At 42.2% G+C, this 12,345-nt stretch overlaps 1 protein-coding gene across 2 annotated transcripts in view; it reads left to right on the top strand.

Moving 5' to 3' along the window:
* Window positions 1-12,345, top strand: part of EPG5 (ectopic P-granules 5 autophagy tethering factor) — a 59,440-nt gene that overhangs the window by 40,944 nt on the left and 6,151 nt on the right. For both annotated transcript variants that reach the window (XM_065860791.2, XM_065860790.2), the window contains exons 31-40: window positions 455-668; window positions 1,387-1,547; window positions 1,667-1,874; window positions 2,543-2,618; window positions 3,509-3,612; window positions 4,495-4,670; window positions 5,404-5,589; window positions 8,311-8,520; window positions 8,655-8,799; window positions 11,402-11,644. In XM_065860791.2, the coding sequence (XP_065716863.1) occupies window positions 455-668; window positions 1,387-1,547; window positions 1,667-1,874; window positions 2,543-2,618; window positions 3,509-3,612; window positions 4,495-4,670; window positions 5,404-5,589; window positions 8,311-8,520; window positions 8,655-8,799; window positions 11,402-11,644 (1,723 nt within the window). The remainder of the gene's footprint in view (window positions 1-454; window positions 669-1,386; window positions 1,548-1,666; window positions 1,875-2,542; window positions 2,619-3,508; window positions 3,613-4,494; window positions 4,671-5,403; window positions 5,590-8,310; window positions 8,521-8,654; window positions 8,800-11,401; window positions 11,645-12,345) is intronic.

The raw sequence follows: 12,345 nt of genomic DNA, 5'->3' as shown, positions 1-12,345 counted from the left end.
AAAACAACAACAAAACAAAATTGGATCAGTGGCTGAATCTTCCATCTCTGGCACTCATGTGCTTCCTGCCTGTCTTAAAACATTCAGAGCTTGGTAAGAGCAAGTGATTTGTACATCTCGTGTTTCAAGGCTGCATGATGCTGCCTATCTGTATTGTCGGTGGAGAAATTGCTGTTAGGCTTTGATATCGCTCTCATTCTCTTCATTAGTTACACAGAGACGGGGTTCAACAGCCGTGAATAGCAGGCAGGCTGTCCTGGGCACAACCCTGAGCTGTCCTTATTGGCAACGATCAGCTTTGTCCCTGTTCTGTATATTTAGAAACTTCTGTAATATTCTGAATTGCAACCTTCAGAGACTGGCTTTTTTTTCCCCTGAGAATTTCTCCCTTCTCCTGGAGGTGTTGTGTCTGTTAAAGCTTTTACTCACTAATGCTTCCTGTCCTCTGTTCTAGTTTGACCTTACACAGTGGTTAAGCGTTGCTAAGCCACCTCTGTCTGAACGTACCAAGCTTCTGGAGTCTATTCACTTGGCTCTCAATGTATGTGGCCTTGAACCTGAAGAAGATATTTTGATGCCATTTAATATCTTCTGCAAGCATTGGGCTAACCTTCTCCAGTATCAGTTCCCTGATCACTATAGTGATTTCCTAAGATTGTTCATGCAAAGTGAGTATCTGAGTCAATGCACACTGAGCCTTTTTTATGGAACTCTTCTGGCTTAAAGATGTGAACTGAGCGCAGTAGAGTTACATAGCAACAAATACAGAGTGACTAAAAGCTTTAAAAAAGTTTCTATAGGCACATTTATGTGCATGCTATGTGATACATTTTTATTAGATGTATTTTAGCTCTACTACAAAGCAAAACTTGCCTGTCGATCGAAGTGTAGATGCCATTGCCAGCAGATTTTCAGAAGGTCAGAGGAGAGGTTTCTATTAATGGAAGCACTTATTAATTGATAATTATACTACTATCTGTAATGCAGCATCGTTGTTCCTGAGCACCCCTCAATGTCAAACTGACAACTGGAATTATGGAGACCTGGGACTGATACTGAAATCTGCTGAAAATGTCCTGGTTGACATTAGGTGCTGCCTGTAATCTGCTGGGCCTCTAAAATGAGAACAGCAGTACTTCATTTCTCTCAAATCGCATGGGCTGAGGCAGCAAGTGTCTCTTTATGTAAACACGGGTGTACTAAGTGCCTGGGAAACTGTCTGAGCAGAGAACATGTAGATGCCAAAAGGGAACGTTAAATTTCTTACATTTAGGAGAGATATCTCTTGCTCATAAGCTTGGGGGTTTCAAATAAACTGTTGTTGAGAAAGGGATTAATATCCTTCACTTGACTTTCACAAATCCATTCCCCTCTCTTTCTCCTAAGGCTCTTCAGAGCAGCTCTTAAGCCCTGACTGTTGGAAGGCATCGCTTAAAGCTTTGGGATGTGGTCCGTCGGTGGCTGAACAGGGAAGCTTCAAGAAAAGTGATTCTACTGAAAGTCCCGTATTACAGGACACTGCAAAAGTTCTCCTGTCCGCAGAACAGGTGGGTGCCTCTCTGGTTGATTTATTATGTTTTTCAGGTGAAACAGGTGCCCACCAGTGACAGGAAACACTACTGTGCAGTCTTTCTGTTGCTGATTAATAGTTTCCTTCTTTTTACAGGTTAGAGAGACAATAGAGTGGCTTTCCATGTCTTTCTGCAAACTCCGTCTGGCTTCGGTGGACTTCAGGACGTTTGGCCTGTTTTCAAAATGGAGTCCTTATGTGGCTGAAGTGACTAAATTCCAGGAGTATCTTATCAAACGACTTATTGATACCGAAGTTGACAATTTAGCCCAAGAGCCTGTTGGCAGTAACAGAATTCTAGCAGGTAATGTCTCTTAAAAGCAAATTTCTGAAGAACAGGCAGTCAGTTTCTCTAATTTCCTCTGCTAAAGACCATTTAAATATACAGTAGGATCCTCTTGCTCTGCATTGGTACAGTGATGAGAACACTGGAATACAGATAGGATAAGTTCATGCTGCTTACCAGCCACGTGGAACTTCATGCTTTATGCTTGTTGGAGGAAGCTTGTTTACATTTCAGCTTGCTTTGAAATAATTTTATGAGGAGATCATACTTCCTTCGAATAAAAACATCATCTTTTGTACTGAGCAGAGGTTTGGGAATGAGGGACTGCTGAATTTCTTCATTATGTAATTTTGAGTTGCAGAAAATCATCCGAAACATCCTTTATTTTAACATACGCAGCTTTGAAGTGCGAATCATCGTTACCTCCACGATCTCATGTGTTAAAGTGATACTAACAAAACATCTAAGCAATGCAAAATGCTTATGATTGTTCTTAAAATGATCTTATTGTTAACCAGAGTTATGAATGAGCATATTGTATTTTAAGGTTTTGTTTGACCAGGAAGAACTAGTTTAATGTTGAAATAAGCCAAGGATATTTTATTTGAGTTTGGATAACTATAATATGTTCGCTATTGCTAATTCAAGGGCAAAAAAACCCAACTTCTATGTTTATTTTCTTCTAGCATTGCGGTCTTTGTATTCAGTCATTGCTGGACTCTTTAAACCATGGATACTAGTCTTGGATAAGGAAGATGCAAGGTATATATTGCATTTCAAAATTAAGTGAATTTTTGCTAAAGGAAGGACCTTAACCCTATAAGAATGGCTTTCATTGTTGTCTGATTTTTTATCATTCATGACTATGTTATGACCTTTTATTAAATAGCTGTGACTTGTCATGTCCTTAACAACTATGGAACTAATTCATGAGTTCATTAAGTCAAATTTTCCAAGACTTGTATTGAGTAATTGTTTTAGATACAAGAAGTATAACCAAGCTCTGGTCAGGAAGCAGAAATGAGAAAAATACGGATTGCTCTTAGTTCTGGAAACACTCAAAGTTAATTTTCGGATTTTATTTTCTCTTCTTAGGTTCTGTAATACTGATAACTCCTTAGTGCAAAATAAACCAAAAAGCCAAACAAATAGAACCCCAAATGCCAGTGGTAACTACAGAAATCATTGACTAAATGAATCCTATGATGATCTACTGTCATGTGTACCTCTGTCTTCACATGGAGAGTTATTTGTAATGTTACACACTTAAATTTTATTTTCTTCCAAAGGCAAAAGCTTTTTGATCTGTGAGCACATCTCCAGCATTTAATTAGAAGACTGACTACAGGTGGCATGTGCTGTCATTCAGAAATTCCTGTGTTTCGGTACTTAATTCAGTTATGAAGTACCGAACAACCAATCTCTGCTTAATGGTGTCTGGGTCTCCAGTGTGGTGTTACAATACGTGCCTCTTCTGAGGAAGAAGCAGGCAGTCCTAACGAGCTGAGTTTGAGTTAAACTGCTGTATTGATTTACTGTGTACTACCTACACTATTGATTTACTGTGCTTTAGAATGTTTAAGTGTTTATGATCAGTTTATGGTCTGGTAACTTGGCACTGATATCTGTGTTGCTTTGCTCCTTTTTTTAAGTAACCAGCCCTGCTACCCGTGGTTGGAGTGTGACACTCCTGTGGCATCCACCGTGGTCTGCTCGTTCACGGATTGCATCAAGCTTTTGCACGAGAGCTTTAAAGGTGGGTGAAGTCCATGCTGTTCGAATGCAGTGGCACCTTCTGCGCTATCAGACACAAACTGATTTTTTAGGTTGAGTTGTGGCACAAGAGGGGATTTTGTTTGTTATGAACCTCTAGCCAACATGATCACTGCAGTGGCACCAGGAGCATTTCTTTATTTAACCCTTGAAAGGCAGCTTTGTTCCTTGGCAAAGTAGATGACATGCTTGATAAATGTGTGTCTGTCAGATAACAAAGTGAATGTGAAGGAAAGCAAGAGAAAATGAGTTGTGATGAGACTCGTGTGACTTCACTCCAGGTCTGTGTGTTGTTCCCATACAACAAATGCAGTAACTTGTCGCTATGACCAATACATGTCTTCACAGCTAGTCTCAAGGGTAATTTAATCTCCAGGATTTTGAGCTCCTATTTAGCGTTACTTATTGTGCCTAATGTGTAGTTACATATAAGAATGGAAGAAATTAATTTCACAATTCCTCTCAACAACTTTTAGGGATGAACTAGATTCAAACTTAATCTGTTAAAAAAAAAAAATGTATTTTATGTAATATATGCATTTTATAAAATTTAAGAAACATATTTTTAAAAAAACCACAAACAACCCGACATAAAAGCACTGGAGTTCTACATGGAAGGAGTATGCTGTAACTCCAGATTATTGTGCAGCAGCTCTTCAAAAGATCAAGGAAGGTCATGAAATCATAAGCTTCCCCACTGATTGATTTGGAGAAAAAAATCTAAAAGCTTCATCTGCTTAATCTTTTTTTCTTTTCTTTGATGAATTTATTTTAGTTTAATTTTCATTTATGGTTTTTTGTCTTCGAACGTGGACTTTTCTGTAATCAAACGTTCCCTGAAGCTTTTGTGTTTCTTTGAATCTAGATAAGCTGTTTCCAAGCCACCATGGGGCTCTCTGGCTACATCTCATGTATTACTGCGAATGTTGCACAGCCCCCAGAATGCCAGAGTTTATTCTCTATACTTTCCATACTGAGTTCAGAAGGCTTCCATGGAAGGAAATGCATCCGGACCAGATGCTTATGGAAGAGTTCTTTAAAGTGAGTAAACAAGATCTGTTGGATTAAGCTCATAGTCACTGTTGCCCTTGAAAATAATTGGTGAGCTGGAGACAGATCTTTTTAGCAAGTAAGCTTTTAACGTTTGTAGCATTCACAGCTGCTCATTTTGTGATTGTTTTTTTTTTTAAAATGAGTGCTATTGAGTCTTTGACAAAGTTGTGGGCATCTATAAAGCTGTCAGTCTTTGTAATCTGTCTTTACTCTATCTGATTGTTTGGTTCATTACGCATGTATTTAATATGCATTTATTTAGAGCCAATATATTTTACTATTGCCACGTTCTACTCACTTCCAAGTTGTCTGAGCCAATTTAAAACTGCAGGTAGGTGTGGGACTTAGTGCTTATCTGTTCAGGATGAGTTCTTCATGCAGTTCTAAACAGGCTCAGAATTCTTCATTTTCTCTTAGAGTGAAGAGAAATAGTTGCAGTAATGCAGCTAAGGGTTCATAATAGATTATTTTCTTTCCGGTTTACAGCAGCTTGATATTCTGTGCTGGTTGTTTGAGAGGCTTAGGAAGTTATATGTGCAGCTCTTCTGTTGGGAGGCAGTATCATGAAGAATCAGTGTCTGTGTACTCCTCTGCTAACCTAAAGTGCTGCCACAGATTCATGGTTGGCTAAGGAGTTGAAAAGTATTGAATGTATTGATATCTTACATTGTTTTATGTACCTGCCTTTGTTTTTTTTTTTTTTTTCCTTTCTCCTTCCTAGATTGAAAGAGGCAGCCCCAAGAGTTGTTTCTTGTTCCTGGGTTATGTTTTGTGTGAAATAAACTGGGTCAGTGTCCTCTCTGATGCCTGGAATCCCAACCCTCATCCTCAGACTCACAACATGATTGTCTGCTTGCTGTATATGATGGTCCTGTTGGGAAAGGAGGAACAACTTATAGGCAAAGAGGTAATTCTTGAGAAGGTTCATACCTGCCTGTCTTACAAGAAGAATAATCCTTTGTTAGCAAGGACACAGTCTGTGACGACTTTCTGACTTGCAGAATGCTTATCTCAGAAGTTCCCAGGTAAAATACCCCAAATAGTGTTCTAGAGATGGACAAGACTAAATCCTTATGCAAGGCATTTTGTATAACTGATGTGAGGGAAAAAAAGAGCTGCTCTTCATTTTAAGAAGCTTCTGTAGGTCCTGTGGTACAGTAGTCTTGTAAAGAGTAGGCAAATAAACACAGGCAGTCTCCTGGAGTTACAAAATGACTCTGTGTTTTGGAAAGAACAAATATTTGTGTTAGTTTAATCAGTGTTTAAAAAAAAATGTGTAAAGCTACTGTGCAGTAGTTTTCATAGTTAAGTATGGGATGCTGCATAGTGTATCTTTCCTGTCTCTTAGGCCAGCACTTAATTAAAATATCTGTTTCCTTTTTCTAGGTTTTGGAGGGGCTTTATTATAAGCACATGCAGAGCAGAGGTAGTATTAGTAAGGATTTACATGTGCATCTCTAATACATGTGTATATATATATGTATGTGCAATATTACGTATAACTTAAGGTGAAGCTTATTCTGACAGCCTGAGTAAAAAGGCAGTTGAGTATCAGCCCGCTTTGATCCAGGTGCAGGAACATCACTATGGGCACAGGAACATTACTGAGTGTGGTGTTCGTGCTTGTAGCACCTCTGGTGCCTTGAGAGGAATCGAGAGGCTCACTTTTATTGGTAAAAAGTGAGTCACATTTATTCTGTCTCAGCCAGTCACGTAAATCTCCGCTGTGCCTCGCTTCTTTTTCTGAGTGGCACACATGGAGGGATGGTAAGGAATCGCTCGTTTGTGAAGAGCTTAAGCCTGGCTCTGCATCTTACTGCACGTGTTCATGATGTTTTCCAACCTGATCTTCAGTGCTGGTCATGCTTCAAACTGGTTGTGTTGAACCCAGCAATGGGATTAGTCCCTGTGGGGTTAGGAGCAGCACTTGATCCCAGTGTACCTTTTTTTCGTAGCTGTCTGAAAGGAAAGTATTTATTTGTCTGCTTTAACATGTTTTCTTGGGAGTTATAAATCTCAGAAGTGCTTTTGCAAACTTGTATTCCTTACCATGAAACGCTCCCCTTGTAACTCTGTGTGATGTGATGACAAGTCACAATGATGTAACAACATCTCGAAACCCAGATACATCCTTAAGAAGCATGTCACTGTTCGCTTCTGATGAATTACTGGGGACAGATTACTTCATCTGCTGAATCTTAGGTTGTGTTTTCTTGTCCTTTTGCTCTGAAGGAGGATTTTATCATCTGTGATATCTCAATGGTTTTCCCATTTATGGCTGAATTCCAGTATTTTTGAATTGTCAGAGTGGGAAAGAGAAGCATTGAGTGTGAGGATGAACTTTCCAAACCCTGCTTTTGCTAAGAACTTTGTGTGGGTAAATCTAGCACAGTCTGATTAAGTCCTTTGCTTCTGGAGGACTGGGTAATTTTCAAGAAGTCCCTTCTCACATCTGCAAGCTTTCTTCTATTTGCAGCATCCTCTGTCTTCTCTTTCCTCTGATGCATTATGAGGTGCTCTGTCAAGATGTCACCAGCAGCATTGATCTACGCTGTATTCCACTTTAGGAAAATTACTGTAATTCATGTGCTTTTGACCTGAATGTATAATATTTGCTTATCAGAAGCTTCTCAAGCTTCAAAAGATACCTGTTTGTACGTTGTGTGAGTCAGCCTCAGGAATTCCCTCCTGGCCTCCAGCAACGCGTCCCTGCTCTTTTACCTCCCAGAAACTCCTGTGACACCTTGACCTGAATCTCAAACGTTCTCAGCCCTGCGTTCCAGTCCGTGAGCAACCTGGGAAGTACTTCATGTACCAGTGCTGCAATCTTGATGTAAAATCATAGAATCATGTAGTCTAATTTGGGCTTGTTCTGGATCCTTAAAGTCTACTTAGGTTGTATTGGCTGTCAACACAATTCTAGCATTTGTTCATTCTACAACGTCCAGGAATTTGATGCTTCTTAGTGTCAGAGGTGGCTGTTGTTTTGCATATGTAAATGAACCCGTGAGAGGAGGATAGAGGTACCTGAGGCTTGACTTCGGTGCTTATTGACGGGGGATTTTCCACCCGCGTACTTGCGCTGCCTGTGTGAGATGCAGGCACTGTAGGCCGCTGTGCTGTTCAGGGTGGTATTTATGAGAATAAGCACTTGAAGAGACCCCCAGTTTGGTAGACGATTCACCAAATGGAAAACTGAGAGACCTGGCTCCTGTCATTGGTTCTACTGTGAACTTAGGTGAATTTTCAGTTATTTTTAATGCCTTTTTATAAACCTCCGCAGAAATGACTTTACCTTGTAGGGTCTCCACTTCTTTCTAGCAACCTTTACATGTGTACACGTCCAGTTTTGACATCTCTCACATATTTTTGTGCTTGGTTAGCACTGCTGCAGCAGTCCCGAGCACTGTTCTGTGGACGCTGGAGATGACATACATGTGTTGCCATGCTGCTTGAATGAAGAGTTGCTTTTCAACCAGACTCCCAGTGGTCATCTATTTCTGTCGGGTTTCTGCTCAGTCTCCTTCAAATTTTGGAGTGTTGCCTTTTTTCCAATATTAAGTACTGTGAATATGAATTTAAAACAGCAAAGAAGGCAGAACTTAAACCGGTGTCTTTAAATCTTCAGGAATCGCCACTCATAAATCTTCTTGGACAGACCAGCTCCCTTCCTTGGCAACTTGTGGGCATTTCATCTTACCAAAGCATCATCAGCTACTGCAGCAGTCACTACCCTCCCTCTGTTGTCCTCGCTAAGGATGCTGCAGCTGAACTGATAGTGAAGCTCCTGAAGGTCTCAGCAGGCTTTGGCACATCTTCGGATAGTCACGTCCACCTTGTAAGCTGAACTGCTTTTGCAGCATCTCAGAGATGTTCTTGTTCTTTGCGCTGTTCTGCTTTTGTCTGTTATCGAGTGTGGAAAGAGCTCTAGGCATGATTTATTTTCTGATTTACTTTAATTTTAATTAACAGGATGCAACTCTGAAGTGCCAAGCATACATTCGCCAGGTGGTTCAGTTTCTCAGCATCTTAGAACAAAGTGGGAAGATTACTCTTGCAGTTCTGGAACAAGAGATGTCCAAGTTGCTGGATGATATAGTCATCTTTAATCCTCCAGGTTTGTGTTAAAGAAGTAGCAAATCACTTTAGAGCTGCCAATACCCTTTATTCTGCTGTGCAGATTGTTGAACACCTGTGACTATGTGATTATTTGCATTACTATAATGTCTCCCTTATGGGCAGCAGGGCATGTTGCTTCGATGGTGTGTCTGTAGGTGGTAGATTAGCACAAAACAAAATGTTACCCTGTAGAACTGTCAAGAGTGGGAGAAACAACAGAAAAAACGGGGGTTATGTTGTGAGGAGCTTGAGGCATTATTTTCTTTGTTGTCTAGGTTTTTCATCTTTTTGTATTTTATTTGGTATTTGCATCTTTTAAAAGGAAGGATGACACAAAGGGTTTGGGTTCTGAGAAAGGATTCTAAACTGTTGTGCCTTTGGGAAAACCGACTCTATTGAAGTAGGGGACATACGCTGGTGGTATGGTGTGTCCACAGCATTTATGTTGATGGCAGTGTTAGTGCTGGTACCATCCTGACCTTCCTCTGTCAAACCTCAGATGAAATGAGTTGTCTCACTGTACAGCACAGAAATACTTGTAATGAGTCTCATCTGTTATGTCAGTGACCCACACAGGTGTGCTAGCAAGAGTGAACAGAAAGTGTCTGAAAATCTGAGAGGGTGACAACTGTCTGTGAGTATCACGGAATCCCAGAATGTCAGGGGTTGGAAGGGACCTGGAAAGCTCATCCAGTGCAATCCCCCCATGGAGCAGGAACACCCAGCTGAGGTTCCACAGGAAGGTGTCCAGGCGGGTTTGAATGTCTGCAGAGAAGGAGACTCCACAACCTCCCTGGGCAGCCTGGGCCAGGCTCTGTCACCCTCACCATGAACAAGTTTCTTCTCATATTTAAGCGGAACATTTTGTGTTCCAGTTTGCACCCATTTCACCTTGTCCTGTCACTGGTTGTCACCAAGAAGAGCCTGGCTCCATCCTCCTGACACTCACCCTTTATATATTTATAACCATTAATGAGGTCACCCCTCAGTCTCCTCTAAGCTCCAGAGCCCCAGCTCCCTCAGCCTTTCCTCACCCAGGAGATGCTCCACTCCCTTCAGCGTCTTGGTGGCTGCGCTGGACTCTCTCCAGCAGTTCCCTGTCCTTCTGGAGCTGAGGGGTCACAACTGGACACGGTACTTGTACTGTTGCTCGAGGAAGCTCTGTAGGACAGCACCATAGTCAGTAAAACTCTTTGTGGCTTGAACAGAAGCGAAGACTTGCCTGTTGCTTCTCAGTCTTTGTAGCTGAGAAGCTTTGGAGAACACAGGAGCTCCAGCAGAAGAGAAGCAACTGTTTCGTGAACCCATGTGCACAGTCTTAGGTGTTGAAAGACTGAAAGAGAGAATACTGTGGAGTGTGGGAGGTATTGGATTAAGCTTCTCTGTGGGGTTTGGAGGGGGCTGGTGAAGGGTTTTGGAAGAAGCTCTGGGGCAGCAGCTTCTGTTGACAACAGCTGGAGAGGAGAACACTGGGTTTCTGGCATGGGCACCATGCCAGGGCTTGTCCTGGGGATCTGGTGGCCCTGGTGTCTGGTGTTGGTCCCGCTCAGTGGCTGTAAACTGGTTGTGACCTTAGGTGAGTCAGTTGACTTCCTGACATCTCCTTTCTCCTTTGGTCTGTGATAAGATGTTTACCTTACTGGAGAGCTGTGCCACGGCAGATGACTTCTGGGGCTTTTTTTCCTTTTTTCTTAGTAGGTACATGATACAAACAGAATAGTTTCATTTGGAAGGGACCTCTGGAGGGCCTGTAGTCCAACCTCCTCCTCAAACCAGGGCTAGCTTCAAAGTTAAAACAGGTCATTCAGGGCCTTGTCCAGTGAGCTTCCAAATATCTGCAAGTGCAGCAGTCTCAGCCTCTTTGGATGATGTTTTTCCAGTGATTAATCTCTCTTTGTGCACAACTTTTCTTCATAACCAGCTGAAATTTTTCCCTCTACGACACCTAATATTGCTTGAAAATTTTCTTTTGTAACAACAGTGGCTTTTTCTCGTCAGTGTGTGCAAAGGTCTACTGTGCAGTTAGACTTCTAAGACCCAAGTGCAGGAAATGCTTGTGCTTCGAGGGTACAGTTACAGGTGGCCCATGACAACGTGTTCAGGCAATGCAAAGAGATGGTTTCAAAAAAATATTCTGGGACTGCACACTGATATTAGCAGGAAATCTAGAATCCTGGAAATGTGCAAGCGGATTGTGACATTTCAGGGTTTACCTTGGTTGTGTTTCAAACGGAATAATTGGAAATCTTGGTTGTTTCACTCTAAGCTGTGTTTTAATACCCAAGTTTTCTTGGAGACTGTAGGTGTGTGTTATAATTCAATTAATTTGCTCTGTAGTCGTGGTAAAAGACGCTTGGTGAAAGGTGGGCTCTAGTGTACAGTCTTATCAGTTGTCTCTCTGTTTAATAAATGATGAACTGTCTTGTCAAGGGAAGAGACTGTGGGGAATGGGTGTCTGACTGCAGTTCCATAAGTACAGACAAGGAACTGGGATGTGTAATGGGCAAGAGGCTTTTCCCAGTAGCTGCAGAAAGTGTTCAGTGGTGAAGCTGACTTTGGGTTCCATTTATTGAAACGTTTCTCCTGTTTCCGACTGCCAGATATGGATCTGCAAACACGCCACATGGCCCTCAGCAGCCTCTTCACAGAGGCGCTGATGATGATGAACAACTCCAGCATCGCCACCGCCGAGTCTCTGCGAGGCAGCTTGCGAAAGTGGATCGACAGCAAGGTTCAGGGTTTGCTGGCAATGCCCCTGCTCACAGCAGCGTGCCAGAGCCTGGCGTCCGTGCGACACATGGCGGAGACCACAGAGGCCTGTATCACCGCCTACTTCAACGAAGGTAGCGACATGTCTTCTCTTGCTCATCTCAAAGCCTTCGATCAATGTATGATGCCCGTTAAACTGAATATTGTCTGAAATACTTATGGCTTCATGCTGCCCACTACTGGAGCTGGGTTTTAATCTGGTTTCTATAATCACAGAACACAGAATGTCAGGGGTTGAAAGGGACCTGGAAAGCTCATCCAGTGCAATCCCCCCATGGAGCAGGAACACCCAGCTGAGGTTCCACAGGAAGGGGTCCAGGCGGGTTTGAATGTCTGCAGAGAAGGAGACTCCACAACCTCCCTGGGCAGCCTGGGCCAGGCTCTGACACCCTCACTGAGAAGTTTCTTCTCAAATTTAAGTGGAACCTTTTGTGTTTCAGTTTGTACCCATTACCCCTTGTTTTGTCATTGGTTGTCACCCAGAAGAGCCTGGCTCCATCCTCCTGACACTCACTCTTTATATATCTGTAAACATTAATGAGGTCACCCCTCAGTCTCCTCCAGCTCCAGAGCCCCAGCTCCCTCAGCCTTTCCTCACACGGGAGATGCTCCACTCCCTTCAGCATCTTGGTGGCTGCGCTGGACTCTCTCCAGCAGTTCCCTGTCCTTCTGGAACTGAAATCAGAGCTCCTTTATTTATATCTGATGGCTCCCAGTTGTCACATGTGTATCTGCTGTAGTAACTAGATGTAGAAAAATAAGGCCATCGTGGTCT

Source organism: Patagioenas fasciata, chromosome Z (assembly GCF_037038585.1).
Source record: "Patagioenas fasciata isolate bPatFas1 chromosome Z, bPatFas1.hap1, whole genome shotgun sequence".
NCBI classification, from domain to species: domain Eukaryota; kingdom Metazoa; phylum Chordata; class Aves; order Columbiformes; family Columbidae; genus Patagioenas; species Patagioenas fasciata.
Note: the sequence above shows the minus strand (reverse complement) of the source record. Positions and strands in the feature narration are given on the sequence as shown.